At 42.2% G+C, this 18,799-nt stretch overlaps 1 protein-coding gene across 1 annotated transcript; it reads right to left on the bottom strand.

Moving 5' to 3' along the window:
• Positions 1–11,361: 11,361 nt before the first annotated feature.
• On the bottom strand, positions 11,362–17,888 carry TMEM212 (transmembrane protein 212). The gene is made up of 3 exons (XM_030575600.1): positions 17,691–17,888; positions 12,755–12,814; positions 11,362–12,160 (listed from the first exon to the last, which is right to left on the bottom strand). The coding sequence occupies exons 1-3, from the start codon at positions 17,853–17,855 to the stop codon at positions 11,786–11,788; spliced, it is 600 nt and encodes a 199-aa protein (XP_030431460.1). The 5' UTR covers positions 17,856–17,888; the 3' UTR covers positions 11,362–11,785.
• Positions 17,889–18,799: the final 911 nt, after the last annotated feature.

An 18,799-nucleotide genomic window follows, 5' to 3' on the forward strand; every position in this document is an offset into this window, starting at 1 on the left:
CCTTCGCATGGCACTGTTGTAGATGGCATTGTAAGATTTTACGTGCCGGATGCACTAAAGATTCATAGTCCCTTCGTGCTTCAACAACCGTTCCAAAATATATGCGTCCATGCTGATGGGTTCTGCTCTATAACGATCCGAAGAAGAGTGGAGCAACACATGTTCATTTTCATCATTTGAGTCAGATGCCACCAGCAGAAGGTTGATTTTCTTTTTTTAGTGGTTTGGGTTCTGTAGTTTCTGCATTGGAGTGTTGCTCTTTGAAGACTTCTGAAAGCATGCTTCACACCTTGTCCCTCTCAGATTTTGGATGGCACTTCAGATTCTTAACCTTGGATCTAGTGCTGTAGCTATTTTTAGAAATCTCACATTGGTATCTTCTTTATGTTTTGTCAAATCTGTTGTGAAAGTGTTCTTAAAATGAACATGTGATGGGTCATCATCTGAGACTGCAATAACATGAAATATATGGCAGAATGCAGGTAAAATAGAACAGAAGACATACAATTCTCCCCTAAGGAGTTCAGTCACAAATGTAATTAATGCATTTTTTTTAATGAGCATCATCAGCATGGAAGCATGCCCTCTGGAATGGTGGCCAAAGTATGAAGGGACATATGAATGTTCAGCATATCTGGCACATAAATACCTTGCAACTCTGGCTACAAAAGTGCAATGTGAACATCCGTTCTCACTTTCAGGTGACATTGTAAATAGGAAGCAGGCAGCAGTATCTCCCATAAACAAGTTTGTTTACATTTGTCTTAATGATTGGCTGAACAAGTAGGAGGACTGAATGGACTTGTAGGCTCTAAAGTTTTACATTGTTTTGTTTTGGAGTGCAGTTATGTAACAAAAAAAATCTACATTTGTAAGTTGCACTTTCACGATAAAGAGATTGCACTTCAGTACTTGTATGAGGTGAATTGAAAAATATTGTTTCTTTTGTTGATCATTTTTATAGTGCACATATTTGTAATAAAAATAATATAAAGTGAGCACCGTACACTTTATATTCTGTGTTGTAGTAGAAATCAATATATTTTAAAATGTAGAAAAACATCCAACAATATTTAATACATTTCAATTGGTATTCTATTGTTTACCAATGCAATTCATATATTTTTTTTAGTTAATCGTGTGAGTTAACTGTGATTAATCGGCAGTCCTAATAATAAGCAAAAACTTTCCATTCAAACCCTGCAACCAGCGGCCACAGCTCCATTAGGGGATGCTTAACCTGCCCTGGCCTATTATACCTGCTGCCTATCAGTGCCAGCTACAGAAATTGCCTTTTCGTTATATCAGATGGAAATTTTTGTCCAGTTGTAAATGCAGACAAACACTGGCTCGTTTCATGTGGTTTGACTTTAAACTAAATTGCCTTGCAGGCAAAAGATGAGAGGAGGTAAGGTGACTTACTACTGACTAGCATTTGTAGTAAAGTCTCATGTTAAAACAAAGCAGGAAGTAGTTTGTCAATAATAAATCATTAGCAGGTGTCCCAAGGAGGGAAAGGTTGAGAAGGGACTTTAATGATGTTGTTTTCTTCAGTGCTATTAGTACCTGCCTGGTAGGATTAATGTCCAGCATTTGTGAATGTAGGTCAAACATAAATGATTGCACTTGAATGGTAACTTGAGAAGAGGTTGCTGTGAAACCAGAAATTTCAGCGGGGAGATCAGTAAAGTGGAAATGTCTAGGCAAGAAGATCAAGAGGATGATGGATGTTTTTAAAAATGTTTGGGGAATGTGAACTTAAATAACCTTTCTTTGCACAAAGAAGTGTAATTATATTTATATGTACGAGAAAATATGCCCCTTACTTAATTAGTAGTCTGACTTCACATTTTCAAGTCTTCTGTAAAATTTGTAAGCCCTGTATACTTTGGAAACCATGGCTTATTTCACATTTTTTAGTATAAAGATGACTTGGCTATATTTGTTTATGGGATGTATTATCAGAATTAAAGCTCTCCATCTGTGAGAGAGGAATTGGTGGGCTTAGTTCAGGTCCTCATTTATAACTCCTCACATTACAATCATAACCCGCCATTGCAATTGATTCTCATTGCCACCCTTGTTGCCACTCTCAGCAGAGAGGCAAAGAAATAAATGATCTTGGGAACAGAATAAGCCCCTTGTGCCTACAGGACAGGCTTGAGGTACATAGGCTATGCCTGCACTAGACTTCTTTCAAAACATTTCCCATTCTTGCTATTATTGGTGCAGCTCTATTGATGCTAGCAATGATGGTGCTGGGATAGACAAGCTGCCAGGGTTTAATTATCCTAGTCAGAATAGGTCCAGATGGCATGGTTTACACTAGTGCTTTCACCATTGCTACCCCTGAGGGAGCAGAGCTGGTGACAGCAATCAGGGCTGGCTCCAGCTTCTTTGCCGCTCCAAGCAGCGAAGCGAAAAAAAAGATGAAGAAAAAAGTGCCCATCGGCAGCACTTCGGTGCCAGCTCAAAGGCGCCGCTTCATTCTCTGTGGCAATTTGGCGGCGGGTCCTTTGCTCCCAGGGACTGAGGGACCCGCTGCCGAATTGCCGCCAAAGACTGGGACGTGCCACTCCTTTCCATTGGCTGCTCCAAGCACCTGCTTCCTTCGCTGGTGCCTGAAGCTGGCCTGACAGCAACAGTGCATTGATTTCAGAAGGAGTTTTGTCTGAGTGAAGACAGCAGTATCAGGCCTCCATCCAGCAAACTGCTCTCTGCAGATGGATACCTGGACCTACATGTAGCCAGGGTTTGCAGGACAGAGGCCTGTGGTTGTCTTTATTGGTTTTATTTTTTTGGAATGCCACATAAATAGTTGCTAAAACTGGATGAAAAACTCTCAAAATATGTTCAGATCTTAGCAGGTGAATCTGATTATTTCAAGAATGCAGTTAGCAAAAAACACACTGAAAATAACATTAGTGCTTTCACAAAAAGGAGATGCATGTCATAAAACATACTTACAAATAATTAAAGAAGAAAAGGAAATAAAACTATATATTTGTAAATGAAGGTATTTTGCTGGACATGAGAATAATTTTGCAAAGTGGACTGTGGTTCTCAGTGTTATCAAAGTACAATTATACCCTCAGTGGATGCTAACATGAATGGGAGAGGTGAGTGGCTATGGGCAGGCAGCAGACACGGTCTGTCACTTCAAAACACTGGAAGCTTTGATCTTCATCCTTAACCGTCTATGATCTTTAAAAGGGCTGACCCGCATATTTAACTTAAACTGTACTTCTAACATGTGGCTGACAGCTGGAGGAGGAGAGGAAATAGCACAGTGATGAAAAATACAAGTTTATTGCATAGCTGTAATTCAGATCCACTCGGGTCCTAATGAGTCCTTATTGTTTCATGCAAGAACACCAGGCCACATTCAGTCCTTGTGTAAAGATACACTGAGTTCAGTGGGATACAGATTATGTCTGCTTAAAGTTAAGCACATGTCTAAGTACCTTGCCAAATCAGGGCTTTTATTTCCTCTCTAGATCAAAACTGTTTTAGGTAGGTCTCTTGCCCCTGCCTTTCCACACTCTCTCCCTCCCCCATTCCCTCTCTTTGGCTGGCATACAAAATATTACCAGTCTCAATAAACCATCTGTCGCCTGTAGCCAAATCTCTTGCAATAGATCAGTATATGCTCAAATTGCTCAAGAGAAAAAACCCCAACTGCCTTTTTCTTGAGGATTGCTGAGAAGGCTTTGGATGGGATGAAATGGGGGTGAGGAACAGGATGGACGCTTTTACATCTAAATGGTGTGCAAGAATTAATCCACTCAACTCCCATCCAAAGAAACTGGAAGCACAAGGCAAATCTCTGTTCACTCAGGTGTTTTGGGTTAGCGCCTAGCATTCTTGACAATTGATGGAATATAGTATCAGGGGGTAGCCGTGTTAGTCTGGATCTGTAAAAGTAGCACAGAATCCTGCGGCACCTTATTAGTTAGTCTATAAAGTGCCACAGGATTCTTTGCTGCTTTGATGGAATATAGTTTTTTATAGCTGAAGCCAAAAGGCTGTTACTACCAATGATTTGATTTCAGAACTGCTTTTTCCCTTGGCAAGGGCTCTGAAGAGCATACTTGATATTCATTATTTGTGCTGCAGTGCAGAGCGCTCCCTGAAGTGAGTATCTCCATAAGCGGGTGCTAATGTGGCATTGTGTTTGGATGTTTCAATTAGGGTGACCATACATCCCGTTTTGGCTGGGACAGTCCCTTTTTTGAGCCCTGTCTGGGTCGTCCTGACTTTTTTGGCAAAAGTGGGGTGCGGAGGAAAGTGCGGGGGTGGGAGGGAGGCGAGCAGCGATGCCAGCCCTGTGCAGGGGGAGAGGCAGGGCTTGAGCAAGCAGCAATGCCAGCCCCAGCCTTGCATGGGGGGAAGACTGGGCTCGGGTGATCAATGACACTAGACCCACCCAAGGAGGTGGGAGCAGAGCTCAGGCAGGTGTCTCAGGCCAGCCCTGCACAGGGAGGGGGGCTTGGGTGAGCAACTGAGGGCACTGGGTGCTGCCGCACCCCCTGGCTTGAATTGGTTTCCATTATATACAGCATTTACAGTTTGGTTCAATGGCTCTCAGCACCCGTAGGCTTAGGACAGCCCCACACCGAGTGGGGGGGAAGGGCTCGGGCTAGCCCTTTGGGAAGTATGGTCACCCTAGTTTCAATGAATGCCTAACAACACATGTGGTACTATACCTCTGTGAGGCAACCATCCCTTTAATGGCTTTCTCTATGTGTACTGGAGGCCACTGCACAGCAGGATGCAATATTCAAAATAAATATTGATAACTTAACGCTAACATAAGGCTTTGTTGTCCTTAACTGGTCACCTATGCCCAGGATTAAAGCAGCTTCTGGTGACATGGGACCTGATCCACAGACCAATTACAAATACTCCTATTGAAGTCATTGGCCTTTGGATCACCACCATGGATCCCACTGTGCTTTAGCTGGGTTGGAGCACAGACCATTATGATCCAATCTAGAATTTATACTTACTGTGATCTGTGTGTAGGTTATGCTGGCTGCTGGGATTTATGTATCCAAGCTGGCTAATCCTGGTAACAGCTGGGGTTCATCCGATAAGGAGCTGAGTACCGTAGCCCCATCCAGCAAAACACTTAAGTGCTGAAAGTTAAGCGTGTGAACAGTCTCATTAACGTTAACGGGACGACTCACAGGCTTGACTTTAAGCAGATTCTGAAGTGTTTCTCTGGAATTGTGGAACTTTATCAAAATCATTTTTTTAATAGTTATCATTTTCTCCTTTACTGAAAACTAGTTTTCAGTAGGAAAACACAGACTGAAAAGTATTTAAAAATTCTTTTGATTAAAAAATTAGACAAATGGGTCCAGCTGAATGCTGAGCAATGGAAACAACTTCAGAATATCGTTTTCCCGGTTTTCCCATTATTCAGCCAGCTCTAAAATCCATTCAGGCTCCCCAAAATACCCTGATATCCCAGCTTTGCATCTAGGTCGATAGGGTGCAGTCACAGTGATATGTTCCTTCATCTTCTACAGAATGCCTATGCGGTAGCACTGCAGTCTCAGAAGTGTCTGGCTGCCTTCTCTCCCATGTTACAGACAAATGCCATTGCTGTGGCTTGTGAAAGTGTTTGAGTGGAAGCCATAAGAGACCTTTTCTCTTTGAACTGACCAACTTTATACTGTCAGCATTGCTTAGTGGAAGTGAGGGCTCCTGTGGTATGCCGAAGCGAAAGTAGACTAAAGCAGCATAAAACTCATGCAAGGATAAATAATTGCTACTTACTAGACAATATTACTCCAGATGTAGCTGTCAGTTATTGTACAAACACTTAATAATCTTGGTTAATGCTTAAAACTTTCAAATCTAGAACTGTACAACCAATTATTTACCTGATTAAAAAAACATTTTGAAGGAGAACAAGTTAACTGTATACCCCTACGTTAATCAAAACGTGCTTTACCAATGACTAATATTATGACAATAGCATTCCAATAAGTGTATGAAATGTTTTAAGATTAGCAAAGATTCTGTTTACCATGTATGCTTTTGTCCCTAAAAGGCAGATAAATAAAATGAATTTTACTATTTCAAACACTTTTAGCAATTTATCAAATGAAATATAAAATATCACTGAAAGAGTTGCGGCTACATTTCTGTATGTCAGATTAATAGATCACACTCCATCACCCAATGCACAGCACAAAGACAAGGCATCTGATACTTTCTACACATACCCACTGTAGTACAGGTAAATCCAAAATTGATTAACAATATTACCAAAGAGCCTTCTGCACAAAATCCCTTTATTCCCACAGCACAATGGCAGGCTGTTGGATTCTCCCTTGATTTTATAACACCACAGCAGTTTTGCCAACTCTTGATTTTACAGCCTGGCTCATGACGTGATATTTTACTTAAAGCCTCAACTCCTTGAGTCAGGTTATTGCATGAGACTCTCAACTTCCATTGAAAAAGTAAAATATCTAGCCCTCATGTTTGGTAATTAGAGCATGAAAATGTGACTCAAGTGTAACCTAAAAGGCTCCAAACCAGAATGCACATTTAAAAAAAAACAACTTTGTGACAGGGCCACTCACCTCACATGAGTGCATCTGTTTGCCAGGTGTGTCTGCACCTGCACCCCCTCTGCACTGTGCTGCTTGCAGTGACCCCTGCTGGCAGTTAAACTTAAGCCCTCCAGCTGAGCCACACACAGTCCATGTTTGCAAACAAAACAACTCCTTCCAGGGTGCAAGTCCAACAGGAGCCTCTCACAGTACCCTCAGTTGGTCTCTTCCTGCTGCCCTGCCTGGGCTCAGTCCTTTATCAGTCCAACAGAGCCTCTCATAGTATCTTGGCTTAAACAGTCTCTCAAATTGTCCCTGCTGTGGTATGAAGCAGTTCCCCGAGGGCTTCCTCCTTGGGAGCTTTTCACCTGTTGCCCCAGCTGGGCACTCTTTATAGTTCAACCCCCTTTCAGAATGGTATCAAAAGTCCCACAAATCTTGACCTTGTCTCTGGGACTTCAGCCCTGTGGCTCTGGGCTACTTCCCTTTTTAGGGCTTAAGCCACTTCCCTAGTTGCTGGGGGAAGAGGAGGTGACCCAGACCCATCCACTACTCTGGGCCCAGAGCCAGAGAACCTATAAGTAGCAGCCACCTGCTGCATCCGATTAATACTTTCTGCATTTCCCTGGACCACTTTCCTGTGGCCCCAGTGCCTTCACCCTTATCTCAGGGCTGAAGTTTTTCTTGCTCATCTTCCTTGCTCCAACCAGCAAGTGCACTCTCCAGGAGTTCCTTTTAGATGTGGCTGCTGGGCTCTGATTGGCTGCTCCCTGCAGCCTCTCTCTGATTGGCTGCTTCCATCTCAGCCTCTCTAGGCATCCTGGAGGACTCACTATGGCATTATCCGGGGTATATTCTGAATTGCTGAACAACTGTGTCCCCTCTATTCTCCAACCTGGGGGGCTTTTACACTGCTTTGCTATGACAGCAACCACTTCTGGTCTGCTGGCACACAGCCTCCCGCATGTAAATCACTCACAGCTATATGGTATGAATGCTGTGGTCAACCATGCTTGAATTACACTGCAGGGCAAAACCAGCAAGCTCCCAGTTCTAGACTTTCTCTCAGAAATGTGCATCTTGTACTGCCCAGTCCTCTCCTGGACAATAAAAGCTCATTTAAGTCCATCATTATATTAATAGAAAATAATATGCACAAATCCTGTTATCTCAAATGGAGTTTCCCAAACACTTGAGTTCAAGCACACTGTTTAGATAAAACAATAAAACAAGTTTATTAACTGCAGAAAGATAGATTTTAAGTGACTACAAGTATTGAGGCATAAAATAATAATTTTTGGTTGCAAGTAAATAAAAAGTAAAACAGTAACTTAACAAGCTAAGTGAATTCAAAGCAAACATCTCTCTCATCATGTATTCTAGCAGTCCTACAGGCTGAATCTTTCCATCACAATCCCTCCCCCAGTCCAACGTTGTTTCCTTTGTTATTCTACTGTTATCAGTGTTGTGAGTAGAGGTGGAGAAAGGGAGAACTTGGGAGGTGTGTTCTCCATTCTGATATTTTTTCCTCTTCTTTGAGAATCATCTCCAGTTGAGGTTCAGGAGACAGAAGGTTTGTGGAGATGGGAACCTCCAGCTGTTTCTTTGCCAAGATATAAATTGCTCCCTCACACCTTTCTTCCTGGCAAAGAATGGCCAGGTGATGGTCCATTTGATTTCATTTGTTGATATAACCATTAAAACATAGTGATTTATAACTAAATAGAACCTTTACACTACATTCGGTACAGATTTTTGCTACCTAGGAGAGTGTGCTATAACTGCATACATTTATACAAGTAATTATATAGCTTAATATTTTCAGATTCTTATTAATTGTACATTTTTAGCATGTTAGAAAACAGTGAATGATATATTGATTATTTACTAGATAATTAACTTTTTGCTTATGATTTGTGTCAAGCCGCATTAGGATGGTCACTGGAATTTAATTAAACACACACACAAACAGCATATAAAATTTATTTTTTATTAAACAAAACAAGCCCTCAATAAAGTACATGACTTATTGTGCCATATTTATTATGTTTGACCTCAAAAGTTAAATGTTTTTCCCCTGGTTCTTTCTTTATATAGAAAAGAAGCCTTTACCTCAAAGCTTTAGATTGAGGCTCATGGATTCAGCTTATTAATTTTTTATTTAAATGTTTTAAGAGATTATAGTAAATTTAGGCCTTAACATATTTTGTATTAAATTCAGTTTTCATTTTAGACAGATTTATTTTTAAAGAGAAAAACTTATTATAATTTAAATGACAAAAACATCCAATTTAAATAAAAAACCCCTTGATTATAAAAAAAAAATGTCCACCCTGTTTTAACGTGATATGCAGTTGCTTTGGGACTCCAATTTTTCCATTGTGCTCTCCCATCACCAGGTGCCCCCACTGATGAAAACCAGCCCCTTCATGCAGTTCCCAGAGTTGTCACACTGTATATTAGCTCCCTATTTAGAGCAAGGGTTTTTTTAATAGCCACCAAGCTGCACCCCATCAGTTTGGCTAACTAAGAGTTAGCATGGGTAATGGGTCACATGTAACTGCACTTGCTACATATTCCTAGGACCAGCTCTCCAGACTTCATTGACTTCAAGCAGGGTTGTCACATAGCTAAGACAGAATTTGGCCCATTGACTTCAGTTGGACGGCATAGGTATAAACTGAGGAGAGAATTTTGCCCAAGGAGTGTAGTGAGAACTGAATGAGTCTTTCATGTTCTGTGGGACTCTGTATTGCCACTGCCTTTAGGTGGCGGTGAATTTTATTTCTTCCTGAAATTTCATTTTGGTCTGAATTCAGCAAAGCTTTTCAATTCTTGACGAAGATGGAATTCCACCAGCTCTGTGGGGGTGAGGTGAGGGCAGTAGCCCTGCGCAGTAGCGGCAATGCTGGCATTTCCCCATTTGGGAAGAGGAAATTTTTAAAAAATGCTCATATTTTTTATATGAATATTTGTAAAATGAAAACTGATTAACTCTGTTTTTAGAAGGCTCGCCCCTCAGGCGGAGGACGGAGTGAAGGCCTGAGCCTCCAGTTAATATGGAACTGCACTCAGGAATAAAAGTCTGCAGGATCAGGCCTTAAATGAATTCATTAAATGCCTGATTTACACTGCCAGCCAATTATTTCCTGACTAGCAGGTGCCAAAATATAATCATATTGTTGTTCTCCCACATGCATATGAGAATTCATAGAAGAGAACTGAAAAGTTTGGCAAAAAAAAGAGTGCAAAATGTACAGCTACCTGGAGGCAGCTGCAGCTGATTCTGTGGATGTTGTAGATGGCTATTTAATTGTACATTGCTCAATGCAAAAGGAGTACAAGTTACATGAATAACCACAGGTTCATTTAAAAAAAACAAAACCAAAGAGTTTTAAAGAATGTTTTTCCTTTTTTTTGCCCTCCTGGCAGGTTGCAAAAATACCCTCCAATAATGAAATGAAAACAAGCTGAATGGTTACATTTCATGGAGGAGGGAAGATATAGTTGCAGCCAGCTGGAGCATGTCTGGGCCAGTGTCTCAGTTCTTTTCTTTCCGCTAGTTTAGTGCTGCTCCAAGAATGCAGACAATACTGGCTGTCACCGTCTCAGATTTGATTTCCACAGTCACATCTATACTTATTAAATGAAACTCTATTGTCAGGCTGGCACATTTCCCCACTGCTCTTCTATGTTTTTCTTTTGAATTGCTCCTATGTACCTGGATGCCACACTCACGTGCTAGAAACGATCTAGTGCAATATGGAATAAGGTACAAATATGAAAGGAGTGTATCGTACTGTCTTAATCAAGCTTGTTGTATTAGCTTTGCATCAAACCTTTCACATTTCTTTTGCAGTCTCATCCACCGCTCAGGGTCTCATAAATCTTTGTTGAAGGTGGACTCAGCAATGCGGCAGGGAAGGATGGGTTTTAGAAGAGTCTGGTGGATCAATTAGGTGTTCAGTTGGAGGCTGGTCTACAGGCAGGGTACTGACTGCAGGAGAAAACTCTTAGATAATCAGGGTTTGATTGTGCAAAGTGCTGAGCAACCAAGCCCTGGCCCAGCAAAGCACCTAAATCTGTGAGTAATCCTATTGTCTTCAATGGGACCATTCATATGCTTAACTCAAAGCATGCGCTTACCTAAGTGCTGGATCAGGGCCAGAATGTTCAGTATCTAACACAGAGATTGGCAACCTTTGGCACGCGGCTCGCCAGGGTAAGCACTCTGGCAGGCCAAGATGGTGTGTTTACCTACAGCGTCCGCAGGTTCGGCTGATCGCGGCTCCCACTGGCCACGGTTTACAGTCCCATGGCCAATGGGGTTTGCAGGAAGCGGCACAGGTTGAGGGATGTGCTGGCCACCACTTCCCGCTGCCCCCATTGGCCTGGAGCGGCAAACCGTGGCCAGTGGGAGCTGTGATTGGCCGAACCTGTGGACAGGACCGGCGCTAGTGTTTTTAGCGCCCTAGGCATATGGCCATTTCGCCACCCCGCTTGCTGGCCTGCGGAGAGGGGCCATGGCTCCGGTAGCTGCCGCAGGCATTCCTGCGGAGAGGGTCCGCTGGTCCCCGGCTCCGGTGGAGCTGCCGTAGCCGTGCCTGCGGGAGATCCACCGGAGCCACGGGACATGGGGATCCTCCACAGGCATGACTGCGTCAGGTCCACCGGAGCCGCCTGCTGCCCCCCCCCCCGGCAAAATGCCGCCCCCCAATAATCCTGGCACCCTAGGCGATTGCCTAGGCCACCTAAATGGAAGCGCCGGCCCTGCCTGTGGATGCAGCAGGTAAACAAACTGGCCCGGCCCGCCAGAGTGCTTACCCTGGTGAGCCATGTGCCAAAGGCTGCCAATCCCTGATCTAACAGGACTGAACTCTCAGTGAAGAACAGGAAGTGGTTAACAGAATGCAGGAACATCTGTCTGGGGAAATATATATTGGAGAAGGAGTAGTAACCATAAAAATAACAAAAGGTCAGTTCATGTCCTCTGAAAAATACCATGGAAGGCAGGGAAATTATGAACAATATCAATAAAGCTCATCGGAAATACAAATACAACCGATGTCCAGTGCTGTGGATTGCAAGCTCTTTGGTCTTTCAAATCTCATTTTAAACTAAGCTCATGGCTTGCAACCTTTTCATTAGGCTTGTAGCCCTTTAATGGCCATTGATGTGACATCATTCATTACTGTACATGATTACAGTACATACAGCTACTGTGTTACCGGCAGTAAACCACCTTCCCCATAATGATTAATACCCACATTTAAATGTCCAAACTGGAGCAGTCTTGCAGTGAGCTTGATCACAATAGCCAAAGAAGCACAAAACATGACAAAACTTGAGCAAAGGTCTAGTATTTGTAGAACCAGATGGTACCACTCGTAGTGGAGTGGGTCCTTGCAAAGAGACATAAATTCCTCATAGGGAAAAGGGAACAAAACTGCATAACTGAGATAGTTAGTCCCTGCAATCCCAGCAAATGAATAGTAGCAGTATGGACCAAGCAGGATGGAGACAATTGCAACAGCAAATTGAATTGGGGAGCCCATGATGCTCAATATGCCAAAGGTGAAGCTAGCTTCCCACTGAAATTGAGAGAGAAACATACTATTACTCTTCTGACTAATGAGAGAAAAAAATCTATTAAAAACCTTTAACTACAGAGGGTGGGAGATTTCCTATTACTTCACTTTTTTTATATTCTAAACCCTAATGTGACCAGAATAAGAAACATATTGGAGGGGAAAATAAGCACAATAAATATCATATATGCCCCTTGCTATAAAAATGATGTGAATTCTCTACAGGGAAGATGAATGCAGTGAAACCAAATTTTGCTAAAAACACTAGAATAAATTAGAGCAGACGTATGTTATTTCTGCGTTTGTCATGTATCACGGAAAGAAGTAAATTGCAGTGGGCGACCTTAAGTTCCAAACTTGAACACTAACAAAAATCCCCATTTTAAAGACAGGAAGTAACTCTGGAACCGGTAGAATCACCAGGCTGGTAGAACATTTAAAGCTTGTTCGCTTTAAGCCCTGTATAGTATATTTGATCCACAGCTTTAATAGCAAAATATGCTTTTTCCTCTCGAATAGATCATCTGGATTAACTCTGCAGTTCCCTTGACTTCTCTGCTGTATTTGACACCATATTGAATAATAACATAAGCTTACAAGTGATCTTTGTGTTTGTCCTCTGTCCGCCAAAAGGATAAGTACACCAGCAATAACAGCCTGTGGATGGGGGAAACAGACAGTTACACTGGTAATCCTTCATAATGCTAGTAGTGAATTAAATTCTGAAATGCTTTGCAAATGTTTAAATTGTTATCACAACTTGATGGGCCAATTTCTACCTTCATTAATATGCGTTAGACCTGTATCACTCCCAGTAGGGTGGCACAGGTATAACTGAGGGTAGCAATTAGACTGAGGTTGACTGTATGTGGTGGTGATAATTTGGGAACTCTGTCTGTATAACCGATGAATTCTGGTTGATATTATGAAGTTGTTATTGTGAAAATTACAGTATAATTGAATACCTCTATGTACATGTGGAATCCATCATGGGCTGACGGATTTTAGCACATATCCATAAGACTGTGGACAATAGAGAGTTGTTAACCTTAATGACTGTACTCTGAGTGCACAAAGGGTATGCTAACAAGGTTGACTGAAGCTAGGAGAATCAGTATACTCCAATTCATCAATAGGAAGTTGATGAGGAAGACGTGTAGTTACTATGCTGAATTCCCAACAGGTATAAGATAAGGAGGCACAACTCCTTTTATGCTAAATATATCAGAAATGAATTTGTCTCACTGTGCTCAACTTTTTGCCATCCCATGAATCTTGGATCTGCCTGTATCTTTGCTCCTAATAATATATAGTTGGTGAATGGAACCACCAAAGGAAAATGTGTCTGAAACAAGAATCTGAAGGCCAGAAGATCAGAAAACAACATAATTTCGGCTCTCATTGCTCACACAGAGGCAAATGTATCACCAAGTTTGAAAACCCAGAACCTTGAGCAATATGGTCTTATGGTTTGTTTTCCATTTTTGGCATGATAAATGTTTTAAGATCTAGATTTTCATTTTCCATGGCACTTTGTATTTTAAATTTTTGATTTAGGGAATTTGAAAATACTTCTCCTGAGGCCGAGCCTGAAATTATAATCTTGGCATAACCATCACGTAAAGTTCTCATGGATAAAAGCAAAAACATCTGGAGTCATGAGTGGTTGTTGGCTAAATTAATCAGAAGAAAAGCCACAAGCAGGGGATTCTACAGGGTTCTAGCCAGAATAAATTAGGCTACAAAATAAGAGTACTATTAAGAGTAATTGTAATATTGAGGCTGTACTATAAGATGAGGGCCAAACCCTTTCACAATCCTCTTTGCCACCTCAGAGGGGTTCAATTTACAATTAATGCACATGTGGTTGGTGGAACAAGGAAAAAATTGAAGATGGATAAAAGCAGGGGAGGGATTATCATGCTGGTTTAACTCCAGGCAGATAATTTAAACTAGTAGAGGATCAGTTTCCAGTTCATTTTAAATACTCTGGCAAGAAATGTTACTTTCTGTCCCAAAGTTTAAAATGCCATAACATTGCAGGTTTGTAAGCACTGCCATTTGTTTTTGTCTTAATTCTTAATCTGATCCAATGTAGCCAACGGGATTCTTTCCATTGACTCAGGGTCTGTTTTTAAAGGCATTGCTCAGCATTGTGCAGCCGAACTCCCTAAACAGGCTGCCACCTAGCAGAATTTTCAGAGCTAAAGTAGTTGACACTTAGCCACCTATCTCCCCATTCACTGCCTGGGGTCATGTACGTACCTAAATACGGAGGCTGCAGAATCCTGGGATCCGAGTACTGTCTTGCCTAACAGGACTTTCAACACAAGCAAGGCAACCTTCAAGAGATAGGAGACTGGTCAGCTTCTGTGCATCAGTGTCTGCCTGAAACAATTGCACTGCACTCTTACACCATGTTCACCTGTTACAGCTCCTACATCTACAAGGTCATTTCCATTATCTAGTTCAGTGCTGGAGAAGGAAAAAGTGTCATATTCCTCTCCATCTGGAATCCCCCCTTAGAACTGTCAGTGCCCAAAGCCACTGAACACGATGAACTCCGCCTCCTGTTCCTTGACTCCAGACAGTCAATGGATAAAGAGAATGGTGAGTCAGATTTCCTACCATGCTATGTAATCTGTGTTTGTGCTCATTCTGCGTTCTTCCCATATACATGTGCACTCAGCACCAAATGCATGAGCCTGCTTTGACCCATCATCTAGACAATTCTCCATGGGCTGTCCATCAGTGAACCATCCTTTTACCACCATCAACTCAAATTCCCTTCCCTATCCCCTGCTTCCCACGCACCCAGTCGGGACTGATCTTCCCCTATCAAATGCCCATAACTCAACAAAATGGTACATTTCCATGACTTTCCCCAGCCCTCATGTACCTCTTTTGCCAGACCCTCCCACAGCAACTACAGTCTTTCACGTTAGCAGCCCTTTCCTATCATTCAGGCACCTCTGTGTGTCTATTCCATCCCGTTTATGCAATCATCTTTGTGCATCAAACCGCCTCCCAGCAGTCCCCGTCTCTCACCTTCACCCCCTGCAAGCAGCCTTTCCTAGTCCATTTAACCAATCTGCCTATTACAGTTCTGTTTCCACTCGGTCATGACTTGGCCATAAGTGCAAGGCTAACGTAGAGATGGGTGACCCCAGTCTCAGCACATCCTACCAAACTGGCCCCTCACCACGGTGGAGTGCCTGGGATGTCCTGTAACAGCTGCCACCAGGCTTGGAACCGCTGGCTGGAAAATCTAAAAATGCCTGGTGGTTTGCACAGAAATACCCACTAATGCACCATATCCCAGTCATTGTGGGGCTCAAGATGGGGCTCTCAAGCCTCCCAGGCTCTTTCTACAGTACAGCTGGGAGAATGGAAGTCCTGGAATGGGCTTCTCATGTCTGTGGCTCAGAGACTGCCCCACCACATGGGCTTCTCTGGGCCAGGGACCCTAGGGCATCCAAACCCCTGGGCCAGCTGATTGCCTGACTCCCGCAGCCTGTTGAGTGAACTGCCCCAAGAGTCAGGCACACTGGGGAGCCAGGTGGCCCAGGAGTTTGGAAGCCCTAGGGCAGACCTGTGGTGGGGCTGCCCAGAAGCCACAGACTTTGGAAGTCCTGGCAGCAGCTTGCGAAGCTGACATGATTCTTGTCAGGTTCACTGCTGCTCTTTTAGCAACTGCAAGGGCCCATGGAGTGTATTTCATTTCCTGTGCTGGTGTTTCCAAACTAAACCTTTGTTGGAAATTCTGGTAGACAGGAAATAATAAATAAATAGGTTTCATTCACACTTGGAACAAAACCAAATTTCAGAAAGTTGAAAATTCCTGCAAACCAGAAATTCCGAGTTTCAGCCAGCTCTACTTAGCACCCACGGTCTGTCTTTGTACTTTAGGATGAATGGTGCTGGATCAGTGAGCAGGGCCAAACATAAGCAATGTGAAGAATTCTTTCTATTACCATGATATGGTATCTTAGCCATCGCAGTGCAAACAAATCTGCTCATTCATGTAACAACTTATTTGTTCACTAAATTAGCAATGGCATTACCAGCTTCAGGACCTGGAGCCAGAGTCTTCCATCCAGTTTTAAGCTGACCTCCCTCTTGAAGGCCATGAAAAGTTCAGCTTAAAAACTGATGAAACAGCATAGTTTTTCCTTAGTTTAAGGAGCTGTGGAATCAGAACTGAGGCAAAGCTGGAAGTTTAAATTTAGTGGCTTGGATACAATGGGATCTATAGCTGTACCACCCTTATTTTCATTTTACTAAATCAAACCCACTCCATGTTTGTCCACATCTCTTTGTGGAATGTATCAAGTGAAGGAAGACTTTAGCAGTAGAGGAAGTGGACACAACATCATCCCTAAACAAACGGTGATGTTAGAAACACCCTAATCCTATCAACAGCAATGTTTTAAGTAATGTGATACCCAAAACAGCAATTAAACACTGGTGGAAGGGATAGGATGAGGATCATAGAACATAATTCAATCAGTTCTGGCATATTATTTTAATGTAATTTATTATTTGGATCCTAATATCTGCAGGATATCAGTAACTCTCAAAAACATCAGCAATCCAAGGCGCTCAAAGTAAAAGATTTTTAATGGAGCATCTATTGATGCCTCTTTTCTAATAATTGAAGGTAGAAACTGGTGGGTGGTTTCACAAGCCAAGGAACTGAAGGGAAACTCCAGGTCCCCATCCTTTTAAAGCCCTTTCCTCAGAACTGGATTGTCATCCAAACAATCACAAAACCAAAAGCAGATCAACTGAAAAACACCGGGCAATAATTCCCCAGAGGCTCCCCACGCTGGCAGCACCAGCTAGTAGGAAGGACACCCTTTAATTCTCCTTTTGACCCAGTTTCCCCTTCCTTTTACACGCCACCCAAGCAGCAATGGGGCCAGCCTGGAACTTGTAACCCTTTACAGGCTGCAGTCTCTTTACTTTGTTACAAAACTCTGTCCTATAGCATACACCCTCCTGCAATGAATTTGAGTCTTAAACTATTATAGAGTTTTCATGGGGCTGCATAATTTTTAACTCAAAAACTTGCTGCACTTGTATTCATCTTCATGCATAGTTTGAAACCTAAAACATAAACAGGCTTCTGCTGAAACTAAAGGACATGAACCTAAGAGCAGCTAATCAGTGTGAGAGAGGAGCCAAATTCTGCAATCACTTGCACAAGTAGATCTCCAGTCATTTTACTTCACATTGACACTGGTGAAATCCAGATTTGGCTCAGAGTTGTAGAGTTTCATTTTTGCTAGCAAAGAAAAATTGTGAGGCAAATATCCTGAAACAATCAATATGTTAATATTTACTGCAAAGTTAAATCTTATCAAGGAGCTGCAGGGAGCTCCTGTGTTTAATTTAATGTTGAATACTCCAAGTACTTCTTTTTAAAGAGTTTATATTAATAGGAAACAAATTCAGACATGGTTGACTTTTCTTAGAATTTCAGTAACTTCTCTAATATCTTTTCCCTGCTAACATTTTTGTTGTGGCCTACCAAAGTTCCATTCCAGATGGGACAGGCGATTCGAACGCTCCAGCCAGCAAACCAGGGCTTATAAGAAAAAACAGGAAAGAAAGCAAAAATTCCAGAGAAAATGCTTATAATCCCAAAGGTAATAAGTGTCCCTCCGGTACCCTCATACAGGCTCTTTGTTTTCATTGTGAGTCTCTCTCTCTCTCGCCCTCTGCTTGATTCACATCAAGGATTAGTAACTAAAGCCTAGTCAAAGACGTTTCATTATAAACAGAAGTTTCTTAGAGACTGTAGTCATGACGCATGCAGATTGTGTACCTACCATGACAAAACATTATTCTAGTTAACTTAAATTAATCCTACATAGCCACAAGTATAATCAAAAAGGCTCCGAATGTGCCCAACAACATAAAATGGCTTTATTTAAAAGAATAAACCCCTGTCCACTTTCAGCTGCAGAAAAACCCATTTAGTGATTCTGAATTACTTCTTCATCTGTCTTCCCATGAGGAGCGTCCACTTCCTAGTCTGTGGAGAGCCAGAAATTTGCTGACGGCACTATAGTCATTGTTTCCAATGACTAGTCTATTAGAGCCAAGACTGAACCCAATATCCTTTGTGCCCTAGAGGTCAGCATATGCAGAACACATGCATATGTCTCTGCATGTGACCATGCTCACCCCTAGCAATAGTTATTTATAAAATAAAATTTGTGTCAGGAGATTGTCACTGGGAGCTTTGCTTGTTTCTGTTTTAAAATCAAGTGCACTGTGCAATTCTTTCAATCATCCCTCTAAAAACAGACAATTTCAGCTCCAAGCACGGGACAGGAGAGGGGCCTGGGAAGATTCTGGGGCCTGTTCCTGCTGTCACTGAACTCAGGGGCAAAATGGCCATTGACTGCTGTCAAAGCAGGACTAGTGATTACCACAAAAACAACACTGTTTACTGAACAAGTCCCCCAGTTGCTCCTGTACCTGTAATGGCAAATATTTTGATTGAAAGAACTTAAGTCATTATATCTGATGCACATCATCACACACAACTTCTGAGTCACAACTGCACAATAGTGAAAACAGCAGAACTCATTTCAAACATGCTGCCCCTGGAGAGTTGCCATGGTTATATGA

Source organism: Gopherus evgoodei, chromosome 9 (assembly GCF_007399415.2).
Source record: "Gopherus evgoodei ecotype Sinaloan lineage chromosome 9, rGopEvg1_v1.p, whole genome shotgun sequence".
NCBI lineage: Eukaryota > Metazoa > Chordata > Testudines > Testudinidae > Gopherus > Gopherus evgoodei.

What these genes read in the sequence shown, in the direction of transcription:
- TMEM212 (XM_030575600.1), bottom strand. Translation starts at nt 17,855, where the DNA reads ATGAAAACAAAGAGCCTGTATGAGGGTACCGGAGGGACACTTATTACC. An exon ending in CCATCTGGAATGGAACTTTG is followed by an intron (nt 12,815 to 17,690) that starts GTAGGCCACAAC and finishes CCCCATCCACAG; the next exon opens with GCTGTTATTGCTGGTGTACT. An exon ending in GACAAACACAAAGATCACTT is followed by an intron (nt 12,161 to 12,754) that starts GTAAGCTTATGT and finishes TCTCAATTTCAG; the next exon opens with TGGGAAGCTAGCTTCACCTT.